General features: G+C 40.2%; 2 protein-coding genes across 2 annotated transcripts; one reads left to right on the top strand and one right to left on the bottom strand.

Moving 5' to 3' along the window:
• Window positions 1-1,469: 1,469 nt before the first annotated feature.
• Window positions 1,470-3,554, bottom strand: Sfxn2 (sideroflexin 2). Its single transcript, XM_017252163.3, has 4 exons — window positions 3,004-3,554; window positions 2,680-2,948; window positions 1,844-2,382; window positions 1,470-1,782 (listed from the first exon to the last, which is right to left on the bottom strand). Exons 1-4 carry the CDS (start codon window positions 3,017-3,019, stop codon window positions 1,623-1,625), a joined length of 984 nt encoding a protein of 327 aa, XP_017107652.2. The 5' UTR covers window positions 3,020-3,554; the 3' UTR covers window positions 1,470-1,622.
• A 238-nt stretch (window positions 3,555-3,792) lies between these two features.
• Ugt316A1 (UDP-glycosyltransferase family 316 member A1) lies at window positions 3,793-7,096 on the top strand. Its single transcript, XM_017252332.3, has 4 exons — window positions 3,793-4,551; window positions 4,605-4,799; window positions 5,138-5,348; window positions 5,402-7,096. The coding sequence occupies exons 1-4, from the start codon at window positions 4,106-4,108 to the stop codon at window positions 6,458-6,460; spliced, it is 1,911 nt and encodes a 636-aa protein (XP_017107821.2). The 5' UTR covers window positions 3,793-4,105; the 3' UTR covers window positions 6,461-7,096.
• Window positions 7,097-15,890: the final 8,794 nt, after the last annotated feature.

The raw sequence follows: 15,890 nt of genomic DNA, 5'->3' as shown, positions 1-15,890 counted from the left end.
GATAAAAAAAGCGAATACCCTTTGATATGCCATAGAGGATAGTGGATAGGATGTGCTTCTAGATGAAAGCTTGACTGATTCTAAAGAGTAGGGAATACTGGAGGAAGGGTATTGGAAAATGGTCAGAATATTCTAAATTTTAAAGCTCAGGAAATTAAGTCCAATCGTGGCAATGGGTTGTACGAGTGTTTGTTTTGAGATCCGATACGAAACAGATATATACCTTGTCCACTTCGAAAGGGTTAATTTTTTTGTAAGAATTACGGCTTTATTCAAAACATAAATATGCAGTGTTTTTAAAGGCAGCTAGCTACGGATCGAAAGTTCCTGTTCAAGAGGAAAATCTCCGAAAACCCTTCGAGCTTTTCCGGGAACTAATTAAGCAGGAAACAAATTTTAATTGCCAACATAATATATTGAAAGCCTCAGTCAGTATAAATAAAGAATACAATTGCCAACTTTTGAATGGCATGGAAGACATGTTTTATAAACGAAAACCCCCAATGGTATAATGGCCACAAAGCAGCAAAAAATATATTGAATAATTGTGTGTCGAATGTTTTGCCACTTAATTAATAAAAAAAATTAAGAAGAAAAATGGAAAAAATGTATTAAGAAAATATATAAATGTTTGCTGATTCATGTGACAAAAAATTGAAATTTTTAAAAAGGCACAAGGCGAAAAGTATTTTTTATGGAAAAGATAAAACACGTTTGTTCTGGTTTTTGTTAGCCTAAGATTAACAATTTTAAAATATTGAACAAGAATCTGAGTGTTGAATTTTTCCATCAATGTTTAGCACCGAGATAATGCAAATTGGAAGCAAAAGTGCCAAAAAAACAAAAAATTAGATGAAATGAGAAATAAAACCGAAAATACCACATTAAGCGATATTGTATCGAAATTGTACCTTTGCGGAAAAAAGAGCCACAGCTTCAAGGAAACCCTTAATGATCGATATATCCCAACTATCAGATCGAACAATAAAGAAGTGTCCCCCTTCTGACGAAACGAATATTCTACGCTAATTAGTTGTGTTTTGCACATTTTGTAAACTTTACAACACGATGAATGAAACTCGAATATCTAAATAAACGAAGCCCGCAACGTTATATATACTGAAATATATATATATATATATACCTATACAGGATAAAAAGAGCATAACTAATAAACAACGTTTTTAAAACCCATACGTCACTTGAGTTATATTTATTTCAAAACCATAAACCAATGCACTATATTGGTTAGTTAGTTAGTAGTTTGTTCTACAAATCTCTCTTCGGGGTACTATCTTCTGGGCAAACAGGCATTATATTAAAACTATAGGCAAGTGTAGAACCAATAGGAACAAAGTCTAGTAATACCTTAACAGAAAACATACACGAAATGGAGCAACCATTAAGTACAAGCTGAGTTATTGTTTTTAATTTTAAAAAATATCCGATTTATGATTTGAGTTTTTCTAAAAATGTATACGTTTTGAGATTCCTTTTGGCTTAGCGACTAGGACATTTAGACACAAACAACAGACTGATACAATAAATGCTACATAAAACACGACGACATAGAAACCCCTACAAATTATTGTCCTACAAAGGTGGCAGATATCTGGCCGATCTTATAGACCCTTGTTGAAATAGACCTTCTTGGGCACCAGGCCTCCAGTTTTGCTCTCCATCTCCTTGTAGAGTTCGGGCTCAAAGGTGCGCATGGTGGCTGTGTCCAGGGAGCATTGTTGCGGGAACAAGGCGCAGGCCGTGGGCACCATAAAGCAGAGGCTGAAATGGGAAAAATATTCTCATTTTATTTAGGAACATAATATAAGTAACAACAACTTACAAGCACCCAACCATCAGGGTCTGGAAGGGAGCATTTATCCATTTGATGCGCCTGTAGGCGGGCAGCTTCTCCAGCCTCTCCATTATCAGGGGCAAGACCAGCATTCCCGGAGCTGCCATCAAGATGCGCGATACCACCACCTGACCAATGCCCTTGACCGACGCCAATCGACTCTGGCCCACTACCTCGCCCTCCTCGTTTTTCACCTCGATGCCGTTTAGTATCTCATTCTGTCGCATCAGCGGAATGTTGACAAAGTTGGCGGCTGCCACGGCGGCGAAGGGCACGAATCTCTGGAACAATGGCGACGCCTTCTTCGACCAGTAGTTCTTGCATCCTATGGCCGCGATCAAGGCCGACGTTGTGGCCGAAACATAGGCCACGCCCAGCTGCGTAACGCTGGTGGGAGAATTGGCATTGCGATTCGTGTAGTTGACCACCGCATTGAAGGATTGATTGATGAACTGCCAGAGCACCACGGCGGGCACGGTGCGGTAGAAGGCAAGCATTCCGCCAGTGATCAACATGCCACCGGGGACCTAAAGGGGGATGTTAGAACAAGAAGCAATTATTTACACTAGTCAACAAGTTTCCTAATGAATACAGTTCGAATCTTCTAGTTCTTTGCCTTAAAGTAGCAGAAAATACAGTTTATCTAGCAGACCTCTTAATCTATTCATATCTATAATGACTTATAGTGCCATTAGATAAACAAAACCCTGATAACTTGTGTTAATTTCGTGCCTCCTCTATATTTTTGGCAAGCCATTCACAAACGCTTCGCCAGACGTTTCTATTTTAGGGATCCACGTGCCGATAACCATCACGAGACTTGCCTGAAAACTCATACGGCCGCAAAAGTTCTGCAGCTCGCCAGTGTCCGGATGGAACGCCGAGCTATACAGCTTCATGTTGTAATGGAATTCCTCCGGCTTCACCTGCGGCGATTGTTTCCCTTGTCGGTAGCTTTCGATCATGGACTTGGCTTGGAGCAGCCGATCGCTGGACAGGATTACTGTCCGGGGATCTGTCATCCAGGAATAGTACTCGAACCGCCCCGAAAAGGTGCTGAGATCGAACAGGGGCTTGTCCACATCGATGAAATCTAAAAGTTAAAAGAATTTATTAATAATTTATAATTAAATCTTAAAAACTCTTACTTGATAGCTGCGACATTTTGGAGGTGATTGATTGCCCAACTGCCAGTTATTACGAGTATCTTACGTAAGCCCGATTTGTATCTGCACTTTCAGTTGTTGCCGGTTTATGGCTCTTGTTTTTGTTGTTGTTTTTGTTTTTGTCCGCCTGCCACTCTCAACTGTCGTGTTTGCTTAGGGCCGCGTATTAGAGCCAAATGATCCGGATCCTAGCCACGCACCTGGTCTGCCAGCTGTTCTATTCACTTTTTCTGCTTTTCTGCCATCTAATGCCCCATGCACATTCTTTGCCCCCCTTTTTTTGCCGGTTTTTATTTTGGCACCCTTCCAAATGGCCAAAATTGTTAGCTTGTTTGCTGTTTTTTGCGCTTATTTGTCTCGAAAAGTAGTCCGTTTTCGGCAGCAGGTATTACTTAATTTAGTATTCCTTTTGTTGGGCAATTTAGACTGATTAGCAACTAAATAAAGTGGGGCGAATAAATGCAAATTTCAAATTGTTTACAGCGAGAAGCCGAACAAGAAGCAGAGGGGGTGCAAAAATGCAGTCAGTGTGGCCATCCTTTAAAAGGTTTTAAAATACCAGGGGTTATTGTTGGCCAGCCCTGGGCAATAGATATTTAAATATAAATCATAATGCTTTTTTTAGAATTGAGCTTAAGCAGTTATAAATATAAAGTAAATTTAGGAAATCCCCTTTATTTTTATTGACCAAATTCAAACTTATTTAGCCGTTAGATATAGGGTATATGTGGCAACTCTGCTTCAAGAGCTATAAGAGATGTGATGAAATCGATAACAATATATAGCTTCGATCCTAAGAAAACAATGCACAGTTTATTTACCAACTTGTGTATTTAATTAACGCCGGGGATATTGGGCCATCCAACAATGGTGTCAACTAGCAGAGAATCGAGCCTCTGCGGAAGATAATAATAGACGCCTCAAAAGGGGCTGCTGGCTTACCTCTGTTCGTGCGTCTGTAGTTGTGTTTGTTTTTTGCACAAAAAACCGGAAGAAAAAAAGCAAAAAAAACAAAAAGAAAAAAACCGGAAGACCAAAGGCCCCGCGAAACACGAACGCGGATGCGGATACCAGTTTATCCAGAATGCGTCTCCTGCAGTTAGTTTCGCTGTTGCTGTGTGTTGGCGTGGCCTTGGGAGCCAATGTCCTGGCAGTCCTGCCCAGCGTCTGGCAGTCGCACTATCTCTTTGGACGGAAACTGCTTCAGGAGCTGGTGGAGAGTCCCGGGAACCACTCGGTAACTCTCATTAGTCCACATGCTGCTCAGGATGGCGTGGACTGGCAAATCCCTCGGATCCGGGAGCTGAGAATCGAGGGGCTGAGAGAAAACTGGCTGGACATGGGCATGAGCTTCGAGGCGGAGGAAATGTACGCACAGAGTGTGATGGAACGGTTCACCCGGATGATCTACGCCGGCACCACCAACGTGGACATCCTTCTGTCCGATCCCCAAGTGAGGAAGCTGCTCACCAGCGGCGAGAGATTCGATTTGCTTATTGTGGACTTGTTCCTAAGTGATGCTTTGTTAGGGTAAGTTTGGGGTTCTTCTACAAGATTTGTTCTATTAATATGTCTGGTTTTAGGTTGGCCTTTTATTATGGAATTCCCACCGTTGCCATCAGTCCCACCGGCGCCAATTCCTGGCTGAACAACATGTTTGGAAATCCCCAATCTTCGTCCCTTGATCCCAGCAACTTTTTACCCTTTACGGAGAAGATGAATACCAGGCAGAGGATTGTCAACTCGCTAATGGCTACCTTTGAACGTTTGACATACAAGTACGCATAGTTGAGACTTAAGACTCTTGATTAGGTTTAAACTTTAAAGTATTGTTTTATCTTTAATACTCACTTGATGAGTGTTTGTTGCAATCTCATTGTGAGCTTCTGTTCTGACGCAACAAATACTTTAACAAACATCTATTTAAAGCTGAAAATTCCACATAGGGCTTTGAATCTAATTGCCCTGCTGCTACCCTGCTATTAGAATTTTAAATGAAATATCAAAGTCAACAAAGCGAAACCTTAATTACGTTGCAAAAACGTGAAAAAAGCACGAATTGAATTTCACTTTTTACTAATTATTCTAAATGGCATATTTTATTATTTTTTTACAGTTTTTTCCACTTGATTTCCCAGCAATCGGTTTACACGAATCACTTTGAGCTACTCGTTAAGGAGCTGCCGCTTTACAGAGATCTTACCAAGAACTTGAGCCTGGCCCTCATTAACTCCCATCCAGGTCTGCACTACTCCCGAGCTTATTTGCCAAACATGGTGGAGGTGGGCGGGATGCATTTGAACAAACCAGATATTCTTTTGCCAAAAGTAAGTAAGTGCTTAAGGAAGTCTCCTTTATCTTAATTCTATTTTATTTTTAGCACCTCAAATCATTCGTGGAAAGTGCACCAAGCGGGGTGATTTACTTTAGTTTGGGTGCCGATGTCCAGACGGCTCAGTTGCCGTTGGAAAAGCTATCTGTTATCCTGGATGTGTTTGGGCATCTGAAGGAGTTTCACTTTCTATTGAAATGGGAAACAGAGCAGTTTGTACCGGAACTGCAGCTGCCGGAAAATGTGATGATTGCAGATTGGTTTCCCCAACAAGCGGTTTTATTCCACCCGCAGGTGAAGGTGTTCATCAGCAGCTGTGGGCAGCTGAGTGTTTGGGAATCGATAGTGGGCCGAAAGCCAATACTTGCCATACCCTTTTTGGCCGAACAGGAGGTGATGGCCAAGCGCCTGCAACTCCACGGAGTCTCGTTGACTGTGAGCTACGATGCCATAACCTATGATGCCCTGCTCCACGGCATCAGGCAGCTCACCCTGAATAGCAGCTACGTGGAAAAGATGAGACAACTAAGCGAGCGACTGATAAGCCGCGATTCCTCGCCAGCTGCCAAAGCTGTGCGAAAGATTCAGCTCATTTTGGACTCTGGAGGAGCTGATTACCTTAAATCCCATGCCAACACGTTGAATTATTGGAGAGCCGAAGGCATTGATGTATTCCTAATTATCGCCCTTGGCTTTTGCGGCATTCTAATAGTGCCATTTTTAGCCATTTGTTGCATCCTAAGGAAATCCTACCACAGCCAAGCAGCCCAGATTCAGCCGCCGTATAGGACCAACCTGAAGGTGGTGGGTAGGGTGCACAGTTATGGTGAGCAGGGCAGCCGCAAATCTTCTGCCTCAGTGGAGCCTCTCCGAAGAACCAGATCGGCTCAGTCGCTGTCCAACAGGTCCAGCTCCTCTAGCATGGGCTCCTCGTCACCCACAAGCCTATCGACAGCGTCCACCACGCCCCTGGATCTGACACCACCGCCGCCAGTTCATCTGCTTGGTCAGGTATCGCCATTGCAGCTGTACGTAAACCAACAGGGGATATACTCAAGCGAAGGCAAGACATCACCGGAGGACAACCCAGAACGAAGGTTCTCCTAATTGATACATCTCTCTAGGACAACTATTTTACAAAATAACATGGGAGATGAAAGTATTCTATTCTATAATATGACACTTTTCTATAGAATACTTAAATCCCCCCAAGTATATAATAACATATATACCGTGTATCTATTTTTAAGCATCATTTGTTGTTGATAATTGTGTGAACAGACCTTTACAGTTTGTAGATTAGATTAGTTTAAGTTGCAAGGTTTTTAATATGTATATATTTAATTTTGATTGTTTTTTTGAAAGTTACTTTTCAAATTGTATTTAACATTTTTTTTTAAAAGATTATTGGTATGTTTTTGATATTATGGTCAGGGCCCTCGTCGCAAATATCCGATTTATTTCAAAATATTTAAATTCAAAGACTGAAAAACCCGCGAAAAAGACAAACCCCTTGTTGACAAAGTGAAACTTAAAACAATAAACTATAATTGTGGTTAAAAACTGCAAACGGTTCAGCTAATCTTAAACTAAATCTTAATGATTTTTTATGTACTGACATTAATTACTTTACGGGGCTTAAACTGAGACAAATTGGGTTAGTTTGTTTTTGGATAGTTTAGGTTAAGAATATTTTATAAAATAATGTATGGATTGTTAAATAAAAAATAATATAATCGCAAGATCTGAAAATATTTTCAAGTGCATAAGGTCCTCCAGGATAGTTTTTAATTACCACTAATTAAATAATTGAGCCGACATTTTTATTTAAACAGTCCTCGATTTAAGGCAAATGTGGAATAACTTTTAGTGCCCATTCTAATCGACGTGGAGAGACCCGAGACCCGGAGAACAGTTAGCGTTAATTATGGTTTCGAATGGCTGCCAGGACGGAGGGCAGAAGGCGGAGGGCGTGTCTAATTAGTTGACTGCGCCGGGCCAAAGGCGGCGGGCTTTGATGTGCATGACGGCGTGTGCACTTCATTTAAGCCGAGTGCGGTTCACGTGTCTCCGAGGAGGATGTGCTCCGAGAGCGGATGCTCCGCAAAGGATTGTGGGGATGTGCCAGGACGCGCCCAGAAAACGCACCTGTTTGCATTCAACAGTCGGCCCACGTAGACAAAGGCATGGCTCATGGGTGGGTGGCACTTTTTCACTCGGCTTCCCCGCCTGCTGAATGTTAATAAAAGCGTAATTATGCACATCTGTGTGCCGAAGGTAATGCAGCACGAGAGCACCCTGAAAGGATATGGATAGTATATTCTATAGTTGGCTGCATTTCCCTCTTTGTATTCTTTATGCGCATATTTTTGGTTAGGCATTGGATATTTGATATGGAAACCACAAGTGACATGACGCGCGATGGTATTCCCATGGCATCTCCCATAACCCCAGACCCTCATCAGAGCTAAATCAGGGAGCTATGGACCGCAATCCCAGGGGAATACTACTTTCAACAAGTAATTATCTGGTAATTTTTAAAAGAGATTCAAATATTAATCTTTATTTTACATCCTTTTAAATTTTCTTGATTATCTTAAAAATATGACTCAATAGTTTCTAAAATTGCAACATTCAAGGCCATCAAAGACGACCTCTTGTAACCCACTCATCTCATAGAAACCTTAAGCCCCATGGATGTGGGGGCTATGTTCTGGTTCAAAGAGCCTGTCCCGAATTGGCCACCCATCAAAGCCACACTTGTCACAGGAAACAGGAGGTCGCCAGTGGCAGCGATGCTGGGTTTGAGCTTAACTCCAGCGGATTGGAGGCCATAGGCATGACAACCATCGTCGCGAATGTCAACCGCAAGCAGAGCAGTGGAGCCAAGTGACGACTTCTCGAATTGACAGGCGACCAGTGCAGTCAACCGCAACAGGAGTTAGTCTTACACGGGGGGAAAAATATAGGGATTTAATTAATTAAATAAAAGTCTTAATTATCTCCAAATATCAAAAATAAAATTGGATAATTATTAACAAAGATTTAGCCTTATGCTGAGGATGATGAGGTCCAAATTTCCCTTCTCATGAATTTTCAATGTTATTCAAGGAAGTCATCCACACAACTTTAAAAAAATCTAAAATTTATATTTATTTATTAAGGTTATAATGCATGAGAATCGTTTTATAGAATAGGATTAAATAGGATTCAAGAATAGGATTAAAATTGGCAAAGATATAGCCTTCACTTCGGCTAGCATCGGAGGCTTATGGAGCTCCCCATGCATTTTCAATTTTTTTAAAGGTAATCCTCCAGAAAATTTGACAAAAAAAATTGACAAAAGAATTTATTCTTAGATTTTAATGCAGATTTGTGGAGAATTAATTACCAAATCGTCAAAGATATTCCGTTCACGAATAGGATGGAAATTGGCAAAGATATATCCATTACTTGGGTACTTAGTCACATGCTATTTAAAAATTTTTGGAAACTTGATTTCTTAAAACTTAATTTGATAAAAATCCAAAAAAAATACTTTGTTGTTAGATTTTTATCCAGATTGGAGGAGAATCAATCCACAAATCATTTAAGATATTCGAATATTCCTTTAAGATGGAGAATCGGATGCATATTTGTATAGTATAGCCTTTTCCAGGGATTTTCCAGCATTTTCAATGTTTTTGAAGTAGGTCATCCAGAAAATTTGACAAAATGTCTAAAAAATATTTTGTTTCTTAGATTTTGATGCAAATTTATGTAGAATCGATCTACAAGTCGTTTAAGGTAATCCGCTCAATAATCGGATACTTATTGGTAAAGATATAGCCTTTTCAAGGGGCCTTATTGTCCCCATGCTTTCCCCATGTTTATAGATTTTGATGCAAATTGATAATAAATTCATCCACAATTCGTTTAAGATATTTCGCAAAAGAATCGAATAGAAATTCGCAAAGATATAGCCTCCCAGCCTTTAAGACCTTTACAATTTTAAATTTCTAATTGATTCACGATTTTTCTCAGTGCACGTTAAGAATTTGTGACATTCCCCGGTCTCGGGTTACGGCCATGGGAACAGAAGAGAAAGAGTTCGGATTGGTTTCGGCCTGGGCAGGGGCTTCCCCGCCCTCGCCACCGCATCTACTCCATTAGCGCTGATGTCAGGGGACACTGGGGAGCAATGGGGGATCCAATGGGGAGGGGGATCCAATGGATCCAATGGGATCCAATGCCGTGGCATCAAAGGCCCCCATTGACGGAGCTGCCGAGTTGTTGTCATCATCTGTCCACGGGCGGCTCCTTTCAGCTGCTTTGAAGTTGGGGCTACAAAATTAATTGCATGCTACACAAATCCCTCCTTCTTGGCCCATCTGGCAAGCTAAAAACTAAAAACTCTAAATCAACAATCATCATAACTATAACTTTGTACACCAAGGCCCGAAAAGGCAGCACATTGGAGGGCAGTGGGGGGTGCGTGTATGTGCTGTCAACATGTTGCAAGTTTCCCGCTGCATTTTCCGCCCCCTCAGTATTTTCAACACTTTTGTTGTGAACACACTTGACTTTTGCCATGGAAAGTACCATGCAATACACTACAAAAAATAATATTTATAAAATCTTCTTAAAAACATTAATATTTTGGATAAAAAGTTCAGATCTGTATAGGAATATCTTAAATATCCTTGAATAAAATTTAATATATGAAGAATAAAACATCTTGAATATTTTTTCCAGTTTCCTGACATATGTCACGCCCCCAGAACTCCCTCTCCTGGCATGCAGTTTCCGGCTTTTGTGTACATCTTGCACTCCGTTTCAATTTAATTACTTTGGAGTTACGCAACCGGGAAAGGACCAAGTTTCCAGGATGTAAATGGAGCAGTAGCCCAATGATTTAGATGTCCCCATATGTCCCCATTACTCCTAAGCTCCAGTCTTCAATCCCAAATTCATAATTTACAAATTAAATTAAATGTGAGGAAAGGCAAAGGAATATCCTCAAAGGATATGCCATGCCGATGAGAGAAGTCCTCGAGGCTGAGATTTACATTTATTGATTGGAGAAGGAAGGCGTTTTTCAGAATTCTGGTTTTTGCTGCTTGAATATATATTCTTTATTTTTGTTTTTGGTTCTTTTTGGATGACACACAAAAAATAACAACACAATTTGCATAAACGTCAACAGGAGCGGCAAAAAGGAAACAAAATGTGGCAGCTGTTGCAGTGGCAAGTAAAAACAACAGCAGAATAAGTAAGTAGGGGCCGTGGACTGTATAAATTGGATGGGGAATTTTAAGGGTCCTGATTTCGGATTCCAGAGATCCTTTAGTCGGCTTTATGAGCCCAATCAATGTCTAAATTTAAAGGTAGGTTTTTTTAGCAAGTAATTATTATTAATATTTATTTTTTTGCTTAAATTTGATATAATTATTTGATTAAAGCTTTAACTTTTAGCTCTGGAAAAGTTACTTTATTTATATTTATTATTCCCCCGTCCTTTCTGCAACTTGCATGTTTTGCAGATTTGAAAAGTTTCCCAACTAGTCTCCTTGTGTCCTTTATTTGAGTAGCAAAAGTCCAATCCTGTTGACCAAAAACAGCCCTTTCCCATGGTCCAACACTTGAGTATTTTTGGGGCACAACTTTATTGCGGTTGTCATAGTTATGACGGTTCCTGTTGTTTTTGTTGCCAACTTTAAAATGCATTCGAATTTCGAACACGGCTAAAAGTTGTTCATGTGTTTGCCACCAGGGACAGAGCACCGAGGACATAGGACCCAGGACTCAGGACCCAGGACTCAGGACGTTGGGCGGGACAGGAAATGTATTCCATAAGGAGTAGACCAGCAACAGAGTACAGCGGAAGGCATTTCCTCTGGATGTTTGAGTGAGTCTCTCTCACTGTGTGTGTGTTTGTGTGTGTGGGTGTGCCTTTTGCATCGGTCCTCATACTGTCCTGGCTCTGTTCCTGTCCTTGTTCCGCTTCCTCTTCCCCTGTCTCACTGCCAGTGCTAGATGCAGATAAGAGGCATATACGCTTGTCAAGATTTGCTTTGATGTCTTTTTCATGTGCCCGACTTGGGCGCGCCCGGCTCCATGTCCAATGCTCCATCTATGCACTGTGAAAAAATGAGGATATTGAGAGAGGAAGGGTTTAGAAAAAATAGGATATTATTAGTGGTATTTCAACTTAAGATAAAAAAAATATATTTTTTTAATATTATTAAATTCATTATTGCTTTAATTAGTCATTAACTGTGCTTTAATAAATTATAGACAGACATCAAATTGTACTCTTTTTTAAAATAATCATAAAATTGTTATCAAATTCAGAGAATATTATTTTGTTTTTGTCAGGATTTGTTCTATAAATGAATGATATCTTTAATCGGTTATATAAAGTAGCCTTCTCGCACCCACAAAGGTATGCTATTGGTATGGTATGGTATGCTATTGGTCACCTATTTGGACTGCCGCCCTCATTGATCTTATGAATATAAGGATTCATATTTTAGAAATTACTTAAAAGTGTTTTTAAAAAACTTAATCTTAAGCTAAACCCATGTAGAAATTGTTGCCCTAATAAAAAAAAAACTATTGCAATATATTCATTTTTTTTTGCTAAAATGTAACCTTATTTCTTGCAGTGCCTGCTCAGCTCTTATGCCTTTATTCTCTGTGTGTGGGTTGACAACAATTAAAAAGTGACGGGCAAAACAAATCGCCGGGACGGTGATGGGTATATATGTATGGTATGGTACGGTGTCAGGGCATCGGGGTGCAGGGTCGGTGACGGGATCGGGACAGCAGGTCTACCAACTTAAGTAGCAGCAAATATACAAAAAGCAAAAATCTCTTTTAGAAGCATTTCAATTGGCTTTTGTTTATGCGAGAGATTTTCGCCCGCCCCCACCCACTCCTTGTCCACTAATTTGCTTTGAAGTCAAGGCATTTTCAGGGTGTAGTATGTATGGGTGTGTTTTATTTTTGGTAGCGTAGAAATTTTATTGGCAAAAAGGGTTGGGTAGGCGCTTTGAAGTTCAAGTGTAGGCAGCGGCTCGTCTCGGCCCCATTGATATATTTATTTTCTACACACAATAATTTGCCTTTGTTGTTCCGAGACGGAGGGACGCAGGCGACAGGCGGTGGTCGGCGGGCGTCACAAATTGAAATATCGCATTAATTTGCCATGCCGCCGTCGCGCTTTGTAATAAAAGTAAATAATAATTTAATAAAAAGGCAGCAAAAACAACCGCAACTACAAAACAAAAAGCCACACAGAAATGGGGGGGAAAAAAAGCGCCGAAACCGAAAAGCAAAAAATCGAGTGAGCAAATTCAACCATTAAATGCTGACGGCAAAGAACAAAGTAAAGGCAACAGACCGGCAAAAAGCCGACAACAGCTGGGCGCAAAAAAACACAAAAAAGAAAAAACATTAAACAGGAGGGGCGGTTATTTCTGCGCGGCGGGGTGGTGGGTGCAGCCGCGCATGCGCATTGGGCACCGCACCACCGCCACCCACCTCATCGATGTGTGTGGTGATGTTGCGGCGGTGCTGTGTCCAAGATGACGATACCGCTTTCAAGCCGCCGATGCCAACCGCTTCAAATTGATTTGAACGAGCGCAAGAGCTTTCGGACAAGTTGATAAGAGCGGCAAGCCGCCACCACCGATTTGCCGTAAATGTTGAGTTTTATCTTTAATACTCTTGCCAGGTTGAGGTAATGGAAAAATAGTGGTTGCTTTGGCAACATAAGGAGGATAAAGAAACTTGAACTCGAATTCTTATTTATTTAAGTTTGGAGTACGAAATATTATCAAATATTTTGTATTAAATATTAATTTGTTTTCTATAACAATACCTTAAATTACTTAAATATATTACCTATTATAGTTCATTAGATAAAAACCTTTTTGTAGCATTTTTGTTGCATATTTTTGGGGGCTGTTTAATAGTCTTTATAAGAAATATTTTTGTTAAAATATAAATTATATGAAAAAAAAAAAACTTACATTAAAAACTACAAAAACTACTACTAAACTAATTAAAAATTATGTTAAAAGTATGGAAGTTACATTAAAAACTACATATAATGTATCTTAGGAACTTTGATTTTTGAAAATGGGTTTCAATTTCTACTATTTCTGTATAATTATTCGATTTTTGTATATTATTATATATGTAATTATAATTACATCTCAGAGGTTTAATCATACCATGTCATAATTTTCACAAAAACGAAAGAGTACTCCCAGCTATCGGCCTAAATTGTTTCGGCCATGGTTTTATCTCACTTTTTTCGCACGGGTGGCTTTCGACGTGGATGTGGATGTGGCCGAGCTGTCCGGAGAGCTTCGACTTGGAGCTGAAATGTCGGCGCAACTTCAAAAGGTGTGCCAGTGCTTGGGTGTGTGTGACTGTGTGTGTGGTTGCCGCCTGCGGGCCATGCTCAAATGAACATTCATACCAAGAGGGAGGAGATGGAGGATCGGGTCAGCCTGTCTGTCCAGCTAATCAAGCATCAACTTCATCATCATCATCATCGTCTTCATGGTTGCGCTTGCGGATGTAGCGTGAACAGTTAGTTATATGGGAAATGCATGTGTAATCGCAGGGAAACGGGCGGCAAGACTTTGATAAATTCGAGATAAATATAGAAATTTCCAAGTTAATTAGGGGTTAGACAAAGGATGTCCAGAGGGAGGGGGATTACTTTCTGATGATCCATATAATTACACAATTTGAAGAAAATCTATATTATTATGGGAAAATGTTTGCAAGAGAGTATATTATTTTAAAAGCTTTCATTTAACTTAATTAGATTATTTCAAAAGAAGATATGTTTCAAAATAATATATACACTACGCATGCGTGAGTCCTTTTTCCACCAGCTTGGGGCGACCAACGTGGCGTATGAGTTATGAGAATCAAATGGGCACACGTGTGGCCGCCATCCCAGTGGCCAGTAAATCAAACTTTTTGGCATGGCGTGTAAACAATGTTATAAATCAGAAAACCGCAAGGCACCCACCATATTGTCCAGGAGGGCAACCGACAATCTGCAGACTGTCTGCGGCACAGAGTGAGGCACAAGGCGCCCACGCCAAAGGCGGAATGCAATGCGCCAGGATGCAAGTGACGCATAAAGCCATTAACATATGAATTTTGGGGTAGATAGTACTGCTGGTGGGTGGGTGGTTGGAGGTGGTGGTTGTGCGTGTCTAAGATTTACAGCTCTAAGTGCATAATTGCATTTGGAGCAGCCGAATCAACATGGGAATTTAATTAAAACTAAACAGGGAGTGAGCTACATATTTTCATTTGATTATGACTAACTTAAATGAATATTTTGAAAATCATGTTATGTTTTAATTCAGAATCTCAGAAGCATTTAATTATTTTAACAAGACTTAAGATTACACATGTATCAGATGTATCATTCTATAAAGCCTTTGCTCTTGAAATCAATTAAAAATTCCCTACACAATTATAAACATGTTCTCAATTTATTTTTTATTGAAATGAAAAACATGTTGAAATGAAAATCTCGAGAGCAATATATTTGAAAAGTTTCTGAAAATTGATTTAAGCACTCGAGGCCCTAAGATATAAATGGTTGCGATGGTGGACGGAACTCGGGATGGATCTATGTACGTCTGGAAATGGAATCGGGGCTCTTGTCCCGGACCGGAGTGTGAGTTATTTTTCGCTGAGTGATGTGCGCATGGATAATGAAGCAATGACGGCATGAATGACTGAATGAGGCGGCAACCTCCCTCAAAGGGGCAGCCGCCGATGCACGACTCCCAGACAGACCGACAGTCAGCCAGCAAGCCAGACAGCCAGTGAGTTTGAGCTCCGTTCGCGGCTTGAGCGTTTAATTAAAAGGCAACAACAACAAAAAAAGAGGGGGAACGGAAAAAAATACCGAAATAAAGGAAAAAAATATATAAAGAAAAAAGGCGGCAACTGAGGCGTCGGCCAGCAGTTGATCATTATCAGATACGGCAGCGTAGATAATGCAAGATACAAGTTTCAGACTTGTAGACCCACGGGGGGACAACACTAGATGTCTGGGCACTTTAAAAAATGATTTTTATTTTTGGCCTGAAAAAAACCATAATTCCCCACCCTCTATAGCAGCCGCCGTCTGTAATTTACGAGTGGAGCGAAAAATAAATGGTAAATTGTGTTTTAAACAGAAATGTGTGGAAAAATAATTGAAAATGCATAAATTTGTATTTCTGTGCTTGAGTATTGGTGCCACTAAGATTTCTAGTGTTGCAATAATTTAGTTTTATTGGCTTGACTTTCAAAAACACAATAAGAAACTCAAATATTTTAAAAATCATCTCCTAAACTTCCATTATTAGAACTGTTTTCGATCTAAAAAAAAGTCTTAAATTTTTCAAATATTTTCGAAACGAACTTCATGGAAATGGCACTAAAAACTTCAGATACTTGAGATGTTTCTGGATGCTACAAAGATACACATAGTCTTTGATCGTTCTCCCCCGAATGGATTTCGTAGAGT

The sequence above is a fragment of the Drosophila bipectinata genome, chromosome 3L (assembly GCF_030179905.1).
Source record: "Drosophila bipectinata strain 14024-0381.07 chromosome 3L, DbipHiC1v2, whole genome shotgun sequence".
Taxonomy (NCBI): Eukaryota; Metazoa; Arthropoda; class Insecta; order Diptera; family Drosophilidae; genus Drosophila; species Drosophila bipectinata.
This window is presented reverse-complemented; position numbering and strand designations above follow the sequence as displayed.

What these genes read in the sequence shown, in the direction of transcription:
- Sfxn2 (XM_017252163.3), bottom strand. An exon ending in GCGGCCGTATGAGTTTTCAG is followed by an intron (nt 2,383 to 2,679) that starts GCAAGTCTCGTG and finishes ATCCCCCTTTAG; the next exon opens with GTCCCCGGTGGCATGTTGAT. An exon ending in ACCCTGATGGTTGGGTGCTT is followed by an intron (nt 1,783 to 1,843) that starts GTAAGTTGTTGT and finishes TTCCCATTTCAG; the next exon opens with CCTCTGCTTTATGGTGCCCA.
- Ugt316A1 (XM_017252332.3), top strand. Translation starts at nt 4,106, where the DNA reads ATGCGTCTCCTGCAGTTAGTTTCGCTGTTGCTGTGTGTTGGCGTGGCC. An exon ending in TTTGAACGTTTGACATACAA is followed by an intron (nt 4,800 to 5,137) that starts GTACGCATAGTT and finishes ATTTTTTTACAG; the next exon opens with TTTTTTCCACTTGATTTCCC. An exon ending in CAGATATTCTTTTGCCAAAA is followed by an intron (nt 5,349 to 5,401) that starts GTAAGTAAGTGC and finishes TTTTATTTTTAG; the next exon opens with CACCTCAAATCATTCGTGGA.